General features: G+C 35.4%; 3 protein-coding genes across 3 annotated transcripts; 1 reads left to right on the top strand and 2 right to left on the bottom strand.

Moving 5' to 3' along the window:
- Positions 1–482: 482 nt before the first annotated feature.
- On the bottom strand, positions 483–10,536 carry LOC128126368 (uncharacterized). The gene is made up of 3 exons (XM_052764141.1): positions 9,857–10,536; positions 8,993–9,123; positions 483–1,326 (listed from the first exon to the last, which is right to left on the bottom strand). Exons 2-3 carry the CDS (start codon positions 9,084–9,086, stop codon positions 656–658), a joined length of 765 nt encoding a protein of 254 aa, XP_052620101.1. The 5' UTR covers positions 9,087–9,123; positions 9,857–10,536; the 3' UTR covers positions 483–655.
- LOC111914853 (aspartyl protease family protein At5g10770) lies at positions 6,076–8,888 on the top strand. The gene is made up of 2 exons (XM_023910561.3): positions 6,076–6,414; positions 7,383–8,888. The coding sequence occupies exons 1-2, from the start codon at positions 6,180–6,182 to the stop codon at positions 8,651–8,653; spliced, it is 1,506 nt and encodes a 501-aa protein (XP_023766329.1). The 5' UTR covers positions 6,076–6,179; the 3' UTR covers positions 8,654–8,888.
- A 144-nt stretch (positions 10,537–10,680) lies between the features above and the next one.
- Positions 10,681–12,388, bottom strand: LOC111914852 (uncharacterized). The gene is made up of 2 exons (XM_023910560.2): positions 12,230–12,388; positions 10,681–11,314 (listed from the first exon to the last, which is right to left on the bottom strand). The coding sequence occupies exons 1-2, from the start codon at positions 12,351–12,353 to the stop codon at positions 10,965–10,967; spliced, it is 474 nt and encodes a 157-aa protein (XP_023766328.1). The 5' UTR covers positions 12,354–12,388; the 3' UTR covers positions 10,681–10,964.
- Positions 12,389–15,181: the final 2,793 nt, after the last annotated feature.

Below are 15,181 nucleotides of genomic sequence, written 5' to 3' on the forward strand. Positions count from 1 at the left end.
GCTCGGGGCACTCGCATATCTCGAACACCGACTCTACCTTCTCGATCCATCGCTTTAGGGCGATCACTCCCCCAGTGCCGTTGAAAGTTCGGGGTTTAGCGTTCGCAAAATCCTTGTAGGTGCACGTTTTAGTGAGCCCTTGGTTCGTCCCGTTGTTCGAACTTCCGGAGCCTTGACCATTGCCTCCTCCATTGTTTCCTCGGTGAAGTTGTGCCATAGTTGCCGTGACCGCAGCAGACACGGCTGCCTGGAAAGCAGTGGAGTCAACTTCCGGCGGGGTTGGTTCGGGATTTCCGCGAGTAGCTGGGCGAGGCATCTTTCTGTCATGAAACGGAAAGATGTTGAGTGTACGTGGTTTCGGTGAGGTTATGATCCTACTAACTAGGTGTAGGGTACGAACCTAAGCATTACTATCATCGAGCATACAATCATAACACCTCAACACATAACAAGTTATCAACTGAGAATATCATAGCAAAACACACAAAAGTTTATTAATATTATCCGCGTTTAGTACAAGAAAATTTGCTCGTAGGAGCATACATAAGTAACACTAATCCGACAGCATAACGGCTCCATGAGTAGTGTAGTCACTTAAACATAGAGCCGGAGTACATAACATAGTTACTAATATCCTACTACGATAGGTCTATCCCTAACCGCGATGAGCTGCGTCAGGAGGTGGTGCCGAAGATGTGGACGCTCCCTGAAGACGAGCCACCAAGCGTTCCGCATCCTGGAGTCGAGATTCCCACCTTACCTGCCTCATGTGAAACTCCCGGAGGACGTCACGCGTCTCCTGTTCCGCACGCTCGACCCTAGTCCACAGCTGGCGTACCTGATCAGCAGTGTCCTGAGCAAGGTCGCCGGTGTCCCGTAACCGTCTCACCATGACCGGTAGAGCTCGGTCGGCCGGTCCTCCGTCCCTCAAGTCAAAGAACTCATGTGACATGCCAAACGGGGGTCGCTGTCCCTGATGTCTGCTCCATCTCCAAAGATCCATGCCCCAAGGAGGGGTAGGTCCAGTGGGTCCCACACGATAAGCAGGCACCCTGATCGGGTAAGGGGGATCGATGACCTCGGACTCTGCGTCCGAATCACCCCCTTCGCTGTCATCGAGCTCCTCTCCGAAAGGTTCTTCGTCTTCTTCGGGTTCGGCAGGCTCGCCCTCGACTTCTGCCTCCGGTTCCCCGTCCGATTCCTCTTCGGGGTCCTCCTCAGGTTCTTCTTCAGGCTCTTCCTCAGGCTCCTCCTCCTCTAGCCACCCGTTGTTTCCCTGATTAGGGAAGTAGGGGTCTCCAGGGTGATGAAAACCAGCCATGCTGTCTGCGCGAGTACGTAATTTTGCTACATTATTCCTAGGGTACTATGATTATTGTACAGACTAAGCAAACATTCTCTTTTCGGGTGATAAGGGTATAGTTTTAGGTTCCCTGGCTATTCCGATCTCATCAAGACGTGTGTTAGTTTTACCTTGGAGAGAATGTAGTTGATCAGGCTACATTCGCCCCTTGGCATCACTAAGAACAGTCTCGAATGAACCGAGATACCAGCTTTATTGTGTTTGATTCAGCGTTAGGTCCTTACTCCTAATGCAGGCAAGTGTATTTTATTTATTTGTTTTGTTCAGAGTTATGTTAGTCCTTCTTTTTGGTTTATAGTTGCACATCAATGTATGGCTCGACATGCTAGTTCACTATAAACAAAGCTCTGATACCAACCTGTCACACCCCCGAACCAGACGGCGGAAACGTCCGGGGGCTGTCGTGACTCAATTGAATACCATAACATTGAATATATATGAAACAAAACAACATTCGTCACCATTCATCAACATATTACAACCAGTAGTGTTTACATGTCATACATTGTTTTAACATTACATTCCCCAAAAATTAATTTGTTCAATTCATACAAAAATAAACTGCAACCGTCACTGAGTATGATTTCCCTTGATTCACTGGTTCCCTGAGAATACAAGTATTTTGAAAAACGTCAACATATGAAATGTTGGTGAGTTCATAAGTAGTGGTTGAAATCGAATGTTTATATTGCTTGAAAAACCACCAGAAAATCCGATATTTTCTGAAAAGAAAAGCTTTCGAAAACGTTTGTGAAGATCCATAGGTATGCTTGTTTGTTTCTATACTTTAAAAAAAAATGTTCGTTGAAGATGTATGCGTTTCGAATCTGTATGTAGTAAAAACCCTAGGGAAACCCGATGTTCCCCTAGCTCTTTTGAAATCCATTAAGTTGCGTTGAAACCATTACGAAAATAGTAGTGTCTGTCCCAGGCGACGTTGGAAGGTTCTCGAGCAATGATTATTTACTACAAACCCGCATTACACAAACGCCCAGTTTATAGTTATACTAACGAACCCGAAGGCGTCGTCCGTACTAATCACGTTATCCAATCGCCCGGACTAAGTGTAGTCCCACACCCGAAGAGAAAGAGGTCACGAAGACCCCGGTGACTCCATTAACCGGTTGGGGAAAATATGCGTGCGAGGGGTCCCCGACCCGCCTCGTAAAATAAGCAGACTCTTCTAGCAATACCATGGACCCTTGGGGACCAGTGGTACAAGCCATTGAAAGTCACTCTACGTTGTGCCGAGTCGGTAAAACTCAACACTCCGTAGAAAATAAGTGTCTTCGGGCCTTAAGATCAGGTCATTGGGCTAGCTAGGCCCAACAAGCAAGATTTTACACTTTTGGGGCCCGGAGATGGTGCGTAGACGTCTGTGCACACTCGTATGTATATGTATTACCAATCGTTAATTGTATGTATCGAAGAGTTAGTAGTTGTAGATTTCCATTGGCTCGAGACCGAGCCAATTCGTTTCACAACGACTTTTGGTATTGTAATGAGTTGTATTTCGTTGATAGTCGAGGTATCATTATTTGATCAAATTGTACATAATGAATCAGCCTTGAGATATTTCTGTTTTCAGCCCCTCATTATTTGTAAAATTTACATTTTCAACCCTTTTATTTCAATATTTCCCGGTTTGGTCCTTAAACTATTTTTCTTGACGTTTTAACACCAAAAAGTATTGAAATTAACATTTTCCAGCATATTTTTCATAGAAAACAGTTTAAGCCCCTGAAAATGCAGTTTTTCTCGGTTTTAGCCCTTCTTTTCGCAATTTTGACAATTTTGGCCCAAATTGGAATATTTTTGCAACTTTGGTCCTTTTTAAATTTGAAAAGCATTTTAAACCTTTGAAAAGGGTTTGGGACACTTATAGTCCACTGTTTTACAGAATTTCACAGTTTTGGCCCTTCAAAACAGAAAAATTCGCATAATGGGCCTCCTTGGGCCGAAATTTTCATTTTTAGCCCAATAAGCTTGAAATTTATGTTTTTAATCCTCTAATTGAATAAAATTCCAGAAATAGTTTTATGGAAACTGTTTTGGCACATTTCAACCATCAGAATCTGTAAAATGTCAATTTGGGCCCTTAATTTTGTATTTCTCACATTTTTGGCCCAAAATGTGTATTTTTAGCTTAAAGAAAATTGTTGCTAACCACTTAGCTATTTTTCTTGTATCACTTATTATGTAGGAACATATTTGAAGCTAAAATCATAAAACATAAGTTATATCTCGGTTTTGAGGGGTTTAATGGCTAGATCCAACATTAAAACACATATAAGCATACATATAAGCATGGAAATCATACAAGGCATACAAACACATATAGATCTACACTTTCACTTGTATTCCCCCCCCCCCCCCCCCACAAAACTCATAAAAACAGAAAATAGGGGTATGAATCTCACCTTGGGGTGTTGACTCGGTTTTTGGAAGAAAAGATGGAAGAAAAATGAAGTGTTTTTGGCCTTGGCTCCCTTTGATGAAGATCTTGAGTTTTGAGATGATTCTAGGGTGTAAGATCACGATTTTTATATAGATTAGGAAAGGATTTTGATAACAAAAGAGTTTAAACTATAGATCTATGCATAATCTTACCTTAGATGATGATTTACTTGCAAAATCCTCTTGGAAAGTCCCTAAATTTCGAGATTTTTGGAGAGGGGAGGAAGGAGAGTTCTTGAGTGTTCTAGAGAGAAGGTTGAGATATTTTTGGTGTGTGTGGTGTTGCTTGGCCGAGAGCAAGAAGAGAAGAGAGAAAAGAAGTGACTCTTGAAGTGATACATGCATGGAGGTATGTGATATGTGCCTAGAAATCCATTAGATAATAGTGAGGTGGCAACACAAGTCAACTTCCCTTGGATTTGGGCCTTGGGCCGAGAATATGAAGGGAAAGAGGAAAAATTTGGGCTTTTGCCCCCAAGCCCAACATTAGAGGTAGTTTAGGGTATTTATTGGACTTATAAAATAAAATTGTGATTTTTGTGCTTTATTAAGCTAGGTTAGGTTTAATTATGGATCAAAACTTGTGTTTTATTTCCTTCTAGGTTCTACCTAGCCCAAAATATTGAAATAAACGAATGTGGGTCCAATTAGAGCCCAATTAGGGTCCTAAACCCATGATAGTCCAATTGGAAGCTTATTGGTCCATTTGGATCCAATAAGGAAGTCTTAGTCCAAAATGGACTTAACCAAAACTTCTAGGGTCTCCAATTGGTTGATGACTATTTATAGTACTTGTATCTTGTATTTGATTGAAGTTTTTGATTCACATTAGGTTGAATGCATAGATTACATGGCTCAAAATTTACAGTTGTGACATAGACTATTAAAATCCATGTAAAATTTATAACCGTCTCATACGATATCCGTTTTCGACTGTCTTTATATCGACATATATGTATGGATGAGAACTTCAATTCTCATTTAGATTGTTTTTCCTAACAATCAACTGTTCTAAATTTCGATATTAATGTTCGACATTGTCGCGCTGAAACTTAGAAAAATTATAACTTCCTTATACGAAGTCAGATTTAGACGTTCTCTATATGCACGCTCTCGTTTTAACGACTACTATGACTTTCGTTTAGACCACTTAGGCTAAAAGGTATTTCATCAAAATTTTATTTTTTTACGATACGCAGAGCTGTGTCGGATTAATCACGAAACTTCGAAGAAGCATAACTTCTTCATACGAAGTCGGATTCAAACGATCTTTATATCCCCGAAATCCTCATTACATATAATACAACTAGGTTAAGATTATTTGTCCTAAATAATCTTTTATCTTCGATGCGTACTTTAATCTTATTTATTATATTATTAAATACTTATATAATTTGCATAAAGTATCGTATAAAACACATAAGCACAAAAATACATGAATAATCTTTTCTTATTCATTCATATAAATGTTTCGATAATTGACCGAGGTGATTACAAACTATGACTAATCTAGTAGGAAACGTGGACGTTATATCAGTGTCGCTCTTTTTCCGAGTCCGACTCTTGCCCTCAATGTTTTTTTTTATCTCTTTTTATTTTGTTTAACTAATTTAGTATTTGTTCACTAACTACTACTTAATATGTTAGGCAACAAATTATATATGCCACTGCAAAAGTGTCATTTACATTATTATTGCATTCATTTATTTCCTTTTTGTGACATATATTGATGCTAGCTCATTTATTCTTACACGATCAACAAGCATATCTTTAATATATTAAATATCATATAGAGCATTGTATTTTAATGTGCAACAGTCTTATTGTATAAATTTCGGATGACCTAATCGATCGAGCAGTTTAATTTATTCTGAAAATGAGTGTTTTTTTTTTCTAACAGACTAAGTGAAATCCAACTAATCAAATCCAATAAACCAGTTCAACCAGATTTTTGAAGAAACAATCCAATTCGATCCAGTCTAGAAATTTACATAAAACCTATCGTTGTCGAACCATTTCCGATGGGTCGGTTCGAACCGATTTTTAAAACACTGATATAAGGGTGCAATGGAAAAGCAATGGGCAATGCAATTTGATTCCGTGATGAAGGGGGGTCATTTTCAATGGAAGCTCGGCCATAAAAAAAACAAACCAATAAAAAATGGTTGAAGAATCACAAGCCAATCTAGCCCTACCTATCAAATAAAACTAATCCAACCAATTTTAAACATTTATTTCCTTTTTCTTTCTTTCTTTCCAATAAGTAAAATGTAGATATGCATGTGAATGCTCAATAATTTCTCATGCAACCAGAGTGGGGTCCTTTAACTCATTAGCCAGCCCTTTCCCTTTTGTTCTCATGCCAGCCTCCAACTCTTCAAAGATTCTCAAACCCCTCCCCCCTTCTCCCTCTCTAGAATCCATGTCTCTCCTCCTCCTTTTCTTTCTCTTTTCATTCATTTTACATGCACCTCCGACCACCTACGCCACCAGTGTTGTTCATGGCTATGGCGATAAGCAAGTTTTTGATTTGAAGAAATTCAGGTGGACACAGCAACAAACCGACACACTCAATTGCTTCCATCAAAGATCACGTTAGTACTATAAAATATAAATCACCTGTCTTTTTTGCTTTATACTATTTTTTTTCCCTGAATATGTATGTCATCCCCAACATGCAAAAATATCACTTTTTCCAGAGGTTAAATTCCAAATTCCAGATCAGTGTACAGTTTTCTATGCATGACATACAAGTCAGATAGACTCCTTATAATCCATCCATTCCTGTTTGGGTTCTTCAGTAAAAATTACCAAAATAGGAGCCAAATTATCTCTCTTTTAGGAAGTTATCACAACATAATTAAATATTTTGGTAGAATGAATCTTAGTGAAATTATCTTTTGAGAATACAACCAAATAACCTATTGCTTTGTCAAATTATGGATACTTTTATAAAATATAATATTTTTGCAAAATGTACCTTTTGTAAAATAAACTTCATTTATGAAATTATTTCCGGAAAACCTATTGTTTTGTGAAGTTATTGATATTTTGCAAAAATATATATAATTTGGCAAAACTTTTTATATTTTGCAAAATTATTATACTTTATATAAAGATGAAGTATTAGGAAAAATATGGAAATTTTCGTAATTTTTTATTTACGAAGTTATTGGTATTTTGCAAAGAGACCTACTATTTTGCCAAATAAGTAAAGCAACTAAAACGTTTTTTGTAACAGACTGCATTCATAAAGTAATTTTATAAAATCTATTGTACGAATTCGTATGCCATGTTTTCTACAATGAATGAATTCTATAAAATAAATTCAATAAAACATACTTTTTAAAAAATTATTTATTTGTTAATAATTTTATATTAAAAAAGTTTCCAATTTCCCATTGAACAATTCAATATTTATCGAACTCTATATTCATTTGAACACCAACGATTTATCTCATTATGATTGAGTCTAATCAATTGAATATTAACACCTTATTCGATCATCTCATTGAACTATGCATTATAGTTGCTCTAAGACGTGATAATATTGTTTTTTCAGGAACAGAAAAGAGTGCAACTATATTAGAACTGCATCATAGGGATTTCTGTTCCGAACCCATATCAGATTGGAACCAAATCCTTCAAAAACACATACTTTCCGATCAAATTCGAGTCAATTCCCTCCAATCACGAATCAAAACCAGGTTTTCCAACGGTTTCAATCAACAACTTTCACAAGCTGAAATCCCACTCACTTCTGGAGCCAAACTCGATACCCTAAACTACATCGTGACCGTTGGATTAGGTGGCAGAAACCTAACCGTAATCGTGGATACCGGGAGTGACCTAACATGGGTCCAATGTCAACCTTGCAGTTCATGTTACAATCAACAAGAACCACTTTTCAACCCCTCGGAATCTTTATCATATAAATCGGTCTTATGCAAGTCAACAACTTGTGAAAATCTCGAAGACGCCACCGGTAGTTCAGGCGTTTGTGGGATTAACTCGTCATCGTGTAACTACTATCTTAGCTATGGAGATGGATCGTATACACGTGGCGATTTAGCTACTGACAACCTCGTACTTGGTGCGACACCAGTCAAAGGTTTCGTGTTTGGTTGTGGACGGGTTAATGACGGCTTGTTCGGGGGAGTTTCCGGACTTATGGGGCTCGGAAGAAGTGCTCTTTCTGTAATTTCTCAATCTTACAATGTTTTTGGAGGGATTTTCTCGTATTGTTTACCTTCAGTGACGGATTCGGGTCCCGGTTCATTAATTTTAGGAGGTGAGACTTCGGTTTACAAAAACTCGACTCCTATTTCGTATACTAACCTTATATCCAACCCAATGATGTCCACCTTTTACTTTCTTAACCTAACCGGAGTTAGCATCGGAGGGGTTTCGTTACAAGATCCGAGTTTCGGTAAACGGGATATTCTAATCGACTCGGGAACGGTAATCACACGGCTATTTCCTTCTGTTTACAACGTTGTTAAGTCCGAATTCTTAAAACAATTTTCGGGTTTTCCTAAAGCTCCTGCCTTTTCAATCTTGGATACTTGTTTTGACTTATCTGGCTATGAAGAAGTGGACATACCCACAATTAAATTGCATTTTGGGAAGGAAGCTGAGCTTGAGGTGGATGTAACCGGGGTTTTATATTTTGTAAAGGCTGATGCGACTCAAGTGTGTTTAGCTCTTGCGGGGCTTTCTGATGAAGACGAAATTGGTATTATTGGGAATTATCAGCAGAAAAATACAAGGGTTGTGTACAATACTAAGGATTCTACGCTTGGATTTGCTAAAGAAAAGTGCAGTTCGGATTGAAAACTCAAAAGGCACATGATTCATGATTCATGATTGTTGTGAATATTATATCATTCAAAGAATATATTGTTGCAATTTTATGATTTTTGAGTGTTTTGTTTAGATAATACGAATCTTCTGACTCCAAGGAGGGGTATATATAATATGTTCTATGTTTACCACAAAATATAACCAAGTTAAATGTATAAATTTGAGTTCAGAAGTTAACGTGGAAACGATCTTATGAATTGTTTTACTTGATACTGTGATAGATTAATTAATTATATTTGCCACAGGAAAAGGGAATCTTCAGAACTGTCGCATAATGCATATGTAGTGAAGTACAATGAGAGGGCCCACCTGGAATTTCTTGGTTCGGGAGCTTATGATTCGTGCCGTTGGCAATATGCAAGAGAACAAGACATAAATTGGAGAAACAATCAGTCTGCATCATTCCCTGTTAATTGGAGTGTAGTGGAAAGTGTTTGAACCTGAGTAAAAATGAACAAGTACTAAGTAGAATATTTGGGGATATGAAGTCATTTCTGTAAATGTTAGATGAAAGAATCAGAGATCTTTTCTAGGCACCAACACCAAGAATGAAAGCCCGAGTGCAACAACTCTTGTGAAAGCTCAGAATTAAAATTATTTTCTTCAACAGTTATAGGTCTAGTTTATATGGTTATTAAATAGAAGCATAAAATGATATATATATATATATATATATATATATATATATATATATATATATATATATATATATATATATATATATATATATATATATATATATATATATATATATATATATATATATATATATATATGACTCAGTCAGGAATCTCTGGGCTGAAATTGAGTTTTTAGATCTATTCTCGTTCAAGCATTTTCACAAACAGTTGAAAGACAAAGTTGTTAGTCTATGTGAACGAGTACATGATGTCATCTCAAGCATTGAATTATTCGGAAGGAGTAAATAATCTTAACGCCCTGAAATATAAGAAAATTTGTTTCAGCTGTAGTAAGATCACGAATTGACTATCGCATCTGATATCGTAAAGCTGAATCGAACTAATTGTTGTTTGATTCTGTTCGGGAATTCAAATAGGAACTGTTTAAAATGGCGCTGCATTGTAATTCTCATCACAGGAATTGAAAACCAAACAGAAATTGGTGTTGTGTCAACGGAAAATATAAATAATTTTGGTAATGAGTAGATTTTACCGGTAAAAATGAATCAATGGCGCTTCCTTGAACTGGAAAATGGGAAAAACGAGGATCGCCAACAATCAAAAGAGTTTGAATAGTCCTCGAATGCGCTTCAGAATCTGTGCACACGTTTCATACAATCATGATGCACGACAATACTTCCACACTAATCGATTCCACAAGCGCCTCAACTCATGATACCAATTTACAGGTCTCCGCATCAAATTCCGAATTCCTTCCTCCGTTCGTTCATCGGCAATCGAATTGTCACAGCAGTAAATCTGTTCTGATCACTTCAGTGCAATTAGAAGATATCCAGATCAGATTTCAGTATTTTCTGAAATTGGTTAAACGCACTTTAGCTAAAGACGAAGCATTATCAAAAATGACTTTTTAGGGGTGGTTATATACAGTATAACGTATTTGTTAAATCTGATTTCTTGTGAACATGGTGAATTAATTAACTGGAAAGTTAGTTATATGACATACAAACCAAACGTCCAAACGTTATTTAACATATTATACCTCTAAAATAATTTAAAATAAAATTATTGAACTAAAATATATATTACTGATTCCAAATTGAATTCAGAGATTCGTTAATGTTCATGTCTAGTTGTGCTTGGTATGCGCTAATCGAATAGAGAATTGAATAAAAAGCATTACAGGGAATTGAAAAAAAAAATCATGTTTATTTGTCACCACAAAGGAATGGAATCGAACATTCCCTTCCCTTCCTTATACACAAAGCCTAGTTTTTGGCGAAAAAACATACAAGTATTCAGTGTTCACAGTTCACACATACATCATCTAAGAAGAAACATGTATTTTCAACAACCTTTTCCCTAAATTACATACATATAATATATTAAAACACCAGATAAACAATTATGGATCCAATTTTATACAGTAACTATTAATTTCAATACAGTAAAAAAGCAACACTAATTTTAGTACTACGAACACAATCTAGTTTCTTCACAGTTTTCAGCTGCAAATCACCAAAAAACCAATAGCTCCTTTCCCTTTTCTTTCTGAATACTAACAAAGACACATAATAAATAACACATAAACCTCTCACTATTTAGCTCTAAAGTGTTCCTCCTAGAGAGAGAGAGCGACACTACATAAACTTGAGTTTTCCTTTAGCTATGGAGTCTTTTGCAAGTTGAACCTGACACAATGCCTTTTGTGATCCAGTCAAACCCATACAGACATCAGCAGCCCCTAAAGTAATGGCAAAGTATAGATAAATGGTGCATAGGAATGCAAGGAGTGCAAGGGCAGTTAATAGGAAGCGGTGTCGCCTGACCACTGTCGAGAAGCTGCCCAATTCGTTTCCACTTGTGTAGTTTTTTCTGGATGAAGTTGAAGAAAATGCAGTTTGAGTCCTCCTGTGAGGTGAAGTAATTACACCGTCTAGAGCCATCGATTTATGGAACCCAGAATTCAACGCCACATAATCTGCAGCCACTTTATTCACAAAGGGTAAAATGGTCATTTACTCTCACATTCAAACAATTCATTCAGTCCAAAAAAGATACACGCTCTTTATGCATACAACAACTCAACACTTGCTCAAGACAGGCATCTTTTTATCAAATCAGCACTTAATGAGTTAATACTCAGACATAATAAAACAGGTGGCAAAAAAATACTAGTATTTATTAGACTGCTTAAAGGAGTTGAGTGTTGGATAAATTCTGACTAGTTAAGGAAGTAGGAGAAAATAACCAAAATCACAACATTTTGACTTATTCTTCTTTCCCCCTTTTCAAATACTGAAAACCCCTTTCGATTTCCATTTGGAAGAAGACGATTTCACTTTTTTGAGAATCAATTTTTTGAATGGTTTCTTAGTAATAGTGTTTGACCCCTAAATGATCATATAACATCTCACATTACCAATCGTCAGAAACCTGTTATTACAACTTGAAGTAGCAAAAATCACCCAAAACGCACATACAAACATCCCCAAAGGCAGATAGAAGTTCAGAGAGTAACACCGTTGCCGATTATCATAATGCATATAGATCTCAAACATTGACGTTTCTCAGACCCAAATAAGACAATTATTATAAATTAGGTACGAATCTTAGATCAATCTACATTTATTAATCCTATACTCGATCATACGCGCATATGGCCCGCAAGTATCAGATGGATCGGCCAAAAAACATAAAATCGAGTGCCAAAATTTGCATATTCAATCACAATGCACAATTACATCAATTAAAAACAGGAAGCGAAAACTAAATCGGGGTTGCATCAAATCACAACGAGCATGGATCTAACAAACGTTTCCATGTAAAAATCATCGCATATATATTTACAAAGGGGTCGAATTAAGCTAAAAACAAGAAGAAAAATGGGGAGAAATTGACATACCAGAATCAGAAAATGGTGCCGCCGACCACGACGGATCGCAATAAAATATAAAATTTATGGTATATAATGCATACACCTCCAAACGGAGATGGAGATGATATTTAACGATTTGCCCTGATGGCATCCACCGAAAAGGCGAAAACGGGGATTTCTTTTTACACAACAAGGATTCTTATCTTCAGAGCCAAGAAGCGAGTATGTGTATGTAAATTATGTTTTAGGAGTTGTAAATTTCTCTGAACTTTAAGATCCCATCGCTGGCTATTGAACAAATAACTAGTTTTTGGTATATCATGCCTCAAAATAATTAATTGTTTAATATACAAAATTATCATGTAAAATATTAATAATCAATTTCTTATTTGATAATTAGCTTTTAATTATAACTTTTTTTTATCTATTCTTTAGGTATATTCCAAAATACCTGCCTCAAAATTAATTGTTTAATAAAATAAAATCTATCATGTTTCCTATGTCAAACTTCTCTTGTAATTCTGAGTTTTTTGTTTAGATTTTTTGTTTTTCTAATACTAATCTTATTAATCTTATTCTTATGCTTGCCGTTCAAAAAAATATAAAATATTAATAACCAATTTCTTATTTGATAGTCAGCTTTTAATTATTATTATTCTTTTATTTAAGACTTTAAAAGTTTGTTTTAAATAACAATTCACTAGAAATCTATTCTTTAGGTGTCATAAATTTTTGGGGTTATCTTTAGTGACCGTGATGCTTTAAAGTTTGTTCATTTGCATTGATGAAACATATTATACGAATTTTACAAATTAAAAAAAAATTATTAAAAACATAAAAGTTCGGATTTTGGTTAAATATTAGAAATACATTGAAGTCTTATAATGCATTTTTTTCAACCAATACATATATAGTTTTTATTGAAAACAATACAAAAATATTAACTTGTCTCTGGATTGGGATCAAACAAAAATTTTGGTCAATATGTTTCACTCGAGTTTTTTTATCCTGCATATCAAAATATCTTAAATAAGCTTTAGTAAAACGTGATTAAAAAACTTGTGAATTAAAATTGATCAGTATGCATATAGAGGATTAAATTTTGTTGGATATACAAAGAATGTATATGCAATTCTTCAAAATAGAGTAAGAAGGTGATTGGTTCCAAGGAATTTGAATTCTAAAGAATTAGAATCTCAATAAAATAAAATCTTTAACGCATTTGGTTTTACAAATCTTTCAAAAGAAAAAAAAATGCAAATTAAATGACTAAAACGCCCTTTATTAAATTTTTGTTTAATTGCTTTTTTTATTTTATAATAACATAATTACTATTTCCAAAAGGACTTCCCTAAATTGGAGACACAGGAACGTTAGTTATTTGTTACATAATAGCAATGTTTTAAAAACCGGTTTGAATCGGCCGGTTGAATCGGTTGGACCGGAAATTGGGGGAGGGAGCGGTTCAACTATCACCGGTTTTACATTGATTTCTGAACCGGATTGAACCGGTCGGTTTTTAGAAAAAACCGGTTGAACCGGTTAATTCGAATAAAAGCACATGAAAATTAATAATTTACATAATAAACTTTGGTATTTTTTTTTCAAATATATTTAGTTTTCTCTAAATAAAACATATGTTAAATTTTATAAAGTTTTTTGATGTGGTTGTATTCATCTAAAACTATATTTCGTTTCGGTATTATATTTTATTTTCTTTTTAGCATATATGGATTGATGTAAAACACTAAAACTTATGGTTATGTATTATTTTAATGTATTTTGATTCATTTACAACTTATTTTTATGTGTATTTTTAATGTTTGAACTTGTAAACATCAAATTCATAATTTATATATGTATGTATGTTTAGGAAATTAGAAAAAAAAAAACATGAAAAATATAGAAACCGGTTCACTCGGCGGTCGAACCGGTTGAATCGGGAACCGGTCACCATACCGGTTCAACTAAAAAATTGGTTTTTAAAACATTGCATAATAGGATAGGATATGATAACTAGCACATAAATTAATAAACACATGACTACAATACAAAATTGTTAAAGCCTTTTTCAAACCTTGATATCAAATGTCTGCAACGAGATTACACGAGCGCAGGGGGATTCATCTTTATAGCTGTATAAATAGTCTCAACTCTCGACTCTCGACTCTCAGCTCTCAATCAAGGTTACAACAAACTGGAAACACCATAATTTTACTATCTTCAAATTGTGTACAGTTAGTTACTAGTCTCTTCTTTAGCATATTAGAAACACCGTACTTTGGATTTAAAATAATGTTAGGAGGGATCAGGGAAATTAAACTACGTCATGAATTAAAGCTTGTAAAAATCCATATTTTCAAAAGAATCACCAGCTGGATAAATTTTCAAGTCCATGATTCTATCAAGTGAAAGTAAAGGCTAAGAAAACTAGGGTTCAATCGAAATTTTAGTGTGAATGCACACCATCACCATGAAGTAGAAAAATGAGAGATGTTACATACATGTCCATTGTCCATGGAGAAAGAAAAATGAGAGATTGAGACGTAGAGAGAAAGCAACATGAAATAAAGCAGAGGATGAAGAGCTCGATCATGTGTTTATTCTAAAGCAGGAAGGTTATTTTTGTCTTTTTGATTAAGATACCCCCTCCCCCCAGGAAAGATAAAATCCAAAAAACAAGGAATTTAATGAAATCAGACAGAATTCCACCAAATTCTCAACCAAACGCCTTACCCAAGGAATTTTCCATTCCAATTCCTCTGGATTCCGTCAAAATTCACAAAACAAACAAGCCTTGAATATTTTCTTTTCGGTTAGGTTTCAAATTTCCAATTAATCATTACCTAAAGTACTTAAGATTTTATTTATTTTATCCTAATCAGATAATATTTTAGACATTGAGATAACAATTTACTTTTAGTAAAAGAAGTTTCAAATCAACCTTTTTTCTTTCTCATCAAAGGAGGTATAACTTTT

The sequence above is a fragment of the Lactuca sativa genome, chromosome 5 (assembly GCF_002870075.4).
Source record: "Lactuca sativa cultivar Salinas chromosome 5, Lsat_Salinas_v11, whole genome shotgun sequence".
In the NCBI taxonomy this organism is placed as follows: domain Eukaryota; kingdom Viridiplantae; phylum Streptophyta; class Magnoliopsida; order Asterales; family Asteraceae; genus Lactuca; species Lactuca sativa.

Excerpts from the sequence above, each read along its gene's own strand:
- LOC128126368 (XM_052764141.1), bottom strand. The coding sequence starts at position 9,086 with ATGATGCAGACTGATTGTTTCTCCAATTTATGTCTTGTTCTCTTGCAT. Across the intron at positions 1,327-8,992 it reads CCCGAACCAAGAAATTCCAG|ACAGCATGGCTGGTTTTCAT; the intron begins GTGGGCCCTCTC and ends GTACTCGCGCAG.
- LOC111914853 (XM_023910561.3), top strand. The coding sequence starts at position 6,180 with ATGCCAGCCTCCAACTCTTCAAAGATTCTCAAACCCCTCCCCCCTTCT. Across the intron at positions 6,415-7,382 it reads TTGCTTCCATCAAAGATCAC|GAACAGAAAAGAGTGCAACT; the intron begins GTTAGTACTATA and ends TTGTTTTTTCAG.
- LOC111914852 (XM_023910560.2), bottom strand. The coding sequence starts at position 12,353 with ATGCCATCAGGGCAAATCGTTAAATATCATCTCCATCTCCGTTTGGAG. Across the intron at positions 11,315-12,229 it reads GGCACCATTTTCTGATTCTG|TGGCTGCAGATTATGTGGCG; the intron begins GTATGTCAATTT and ends TTGTGAATAAAG.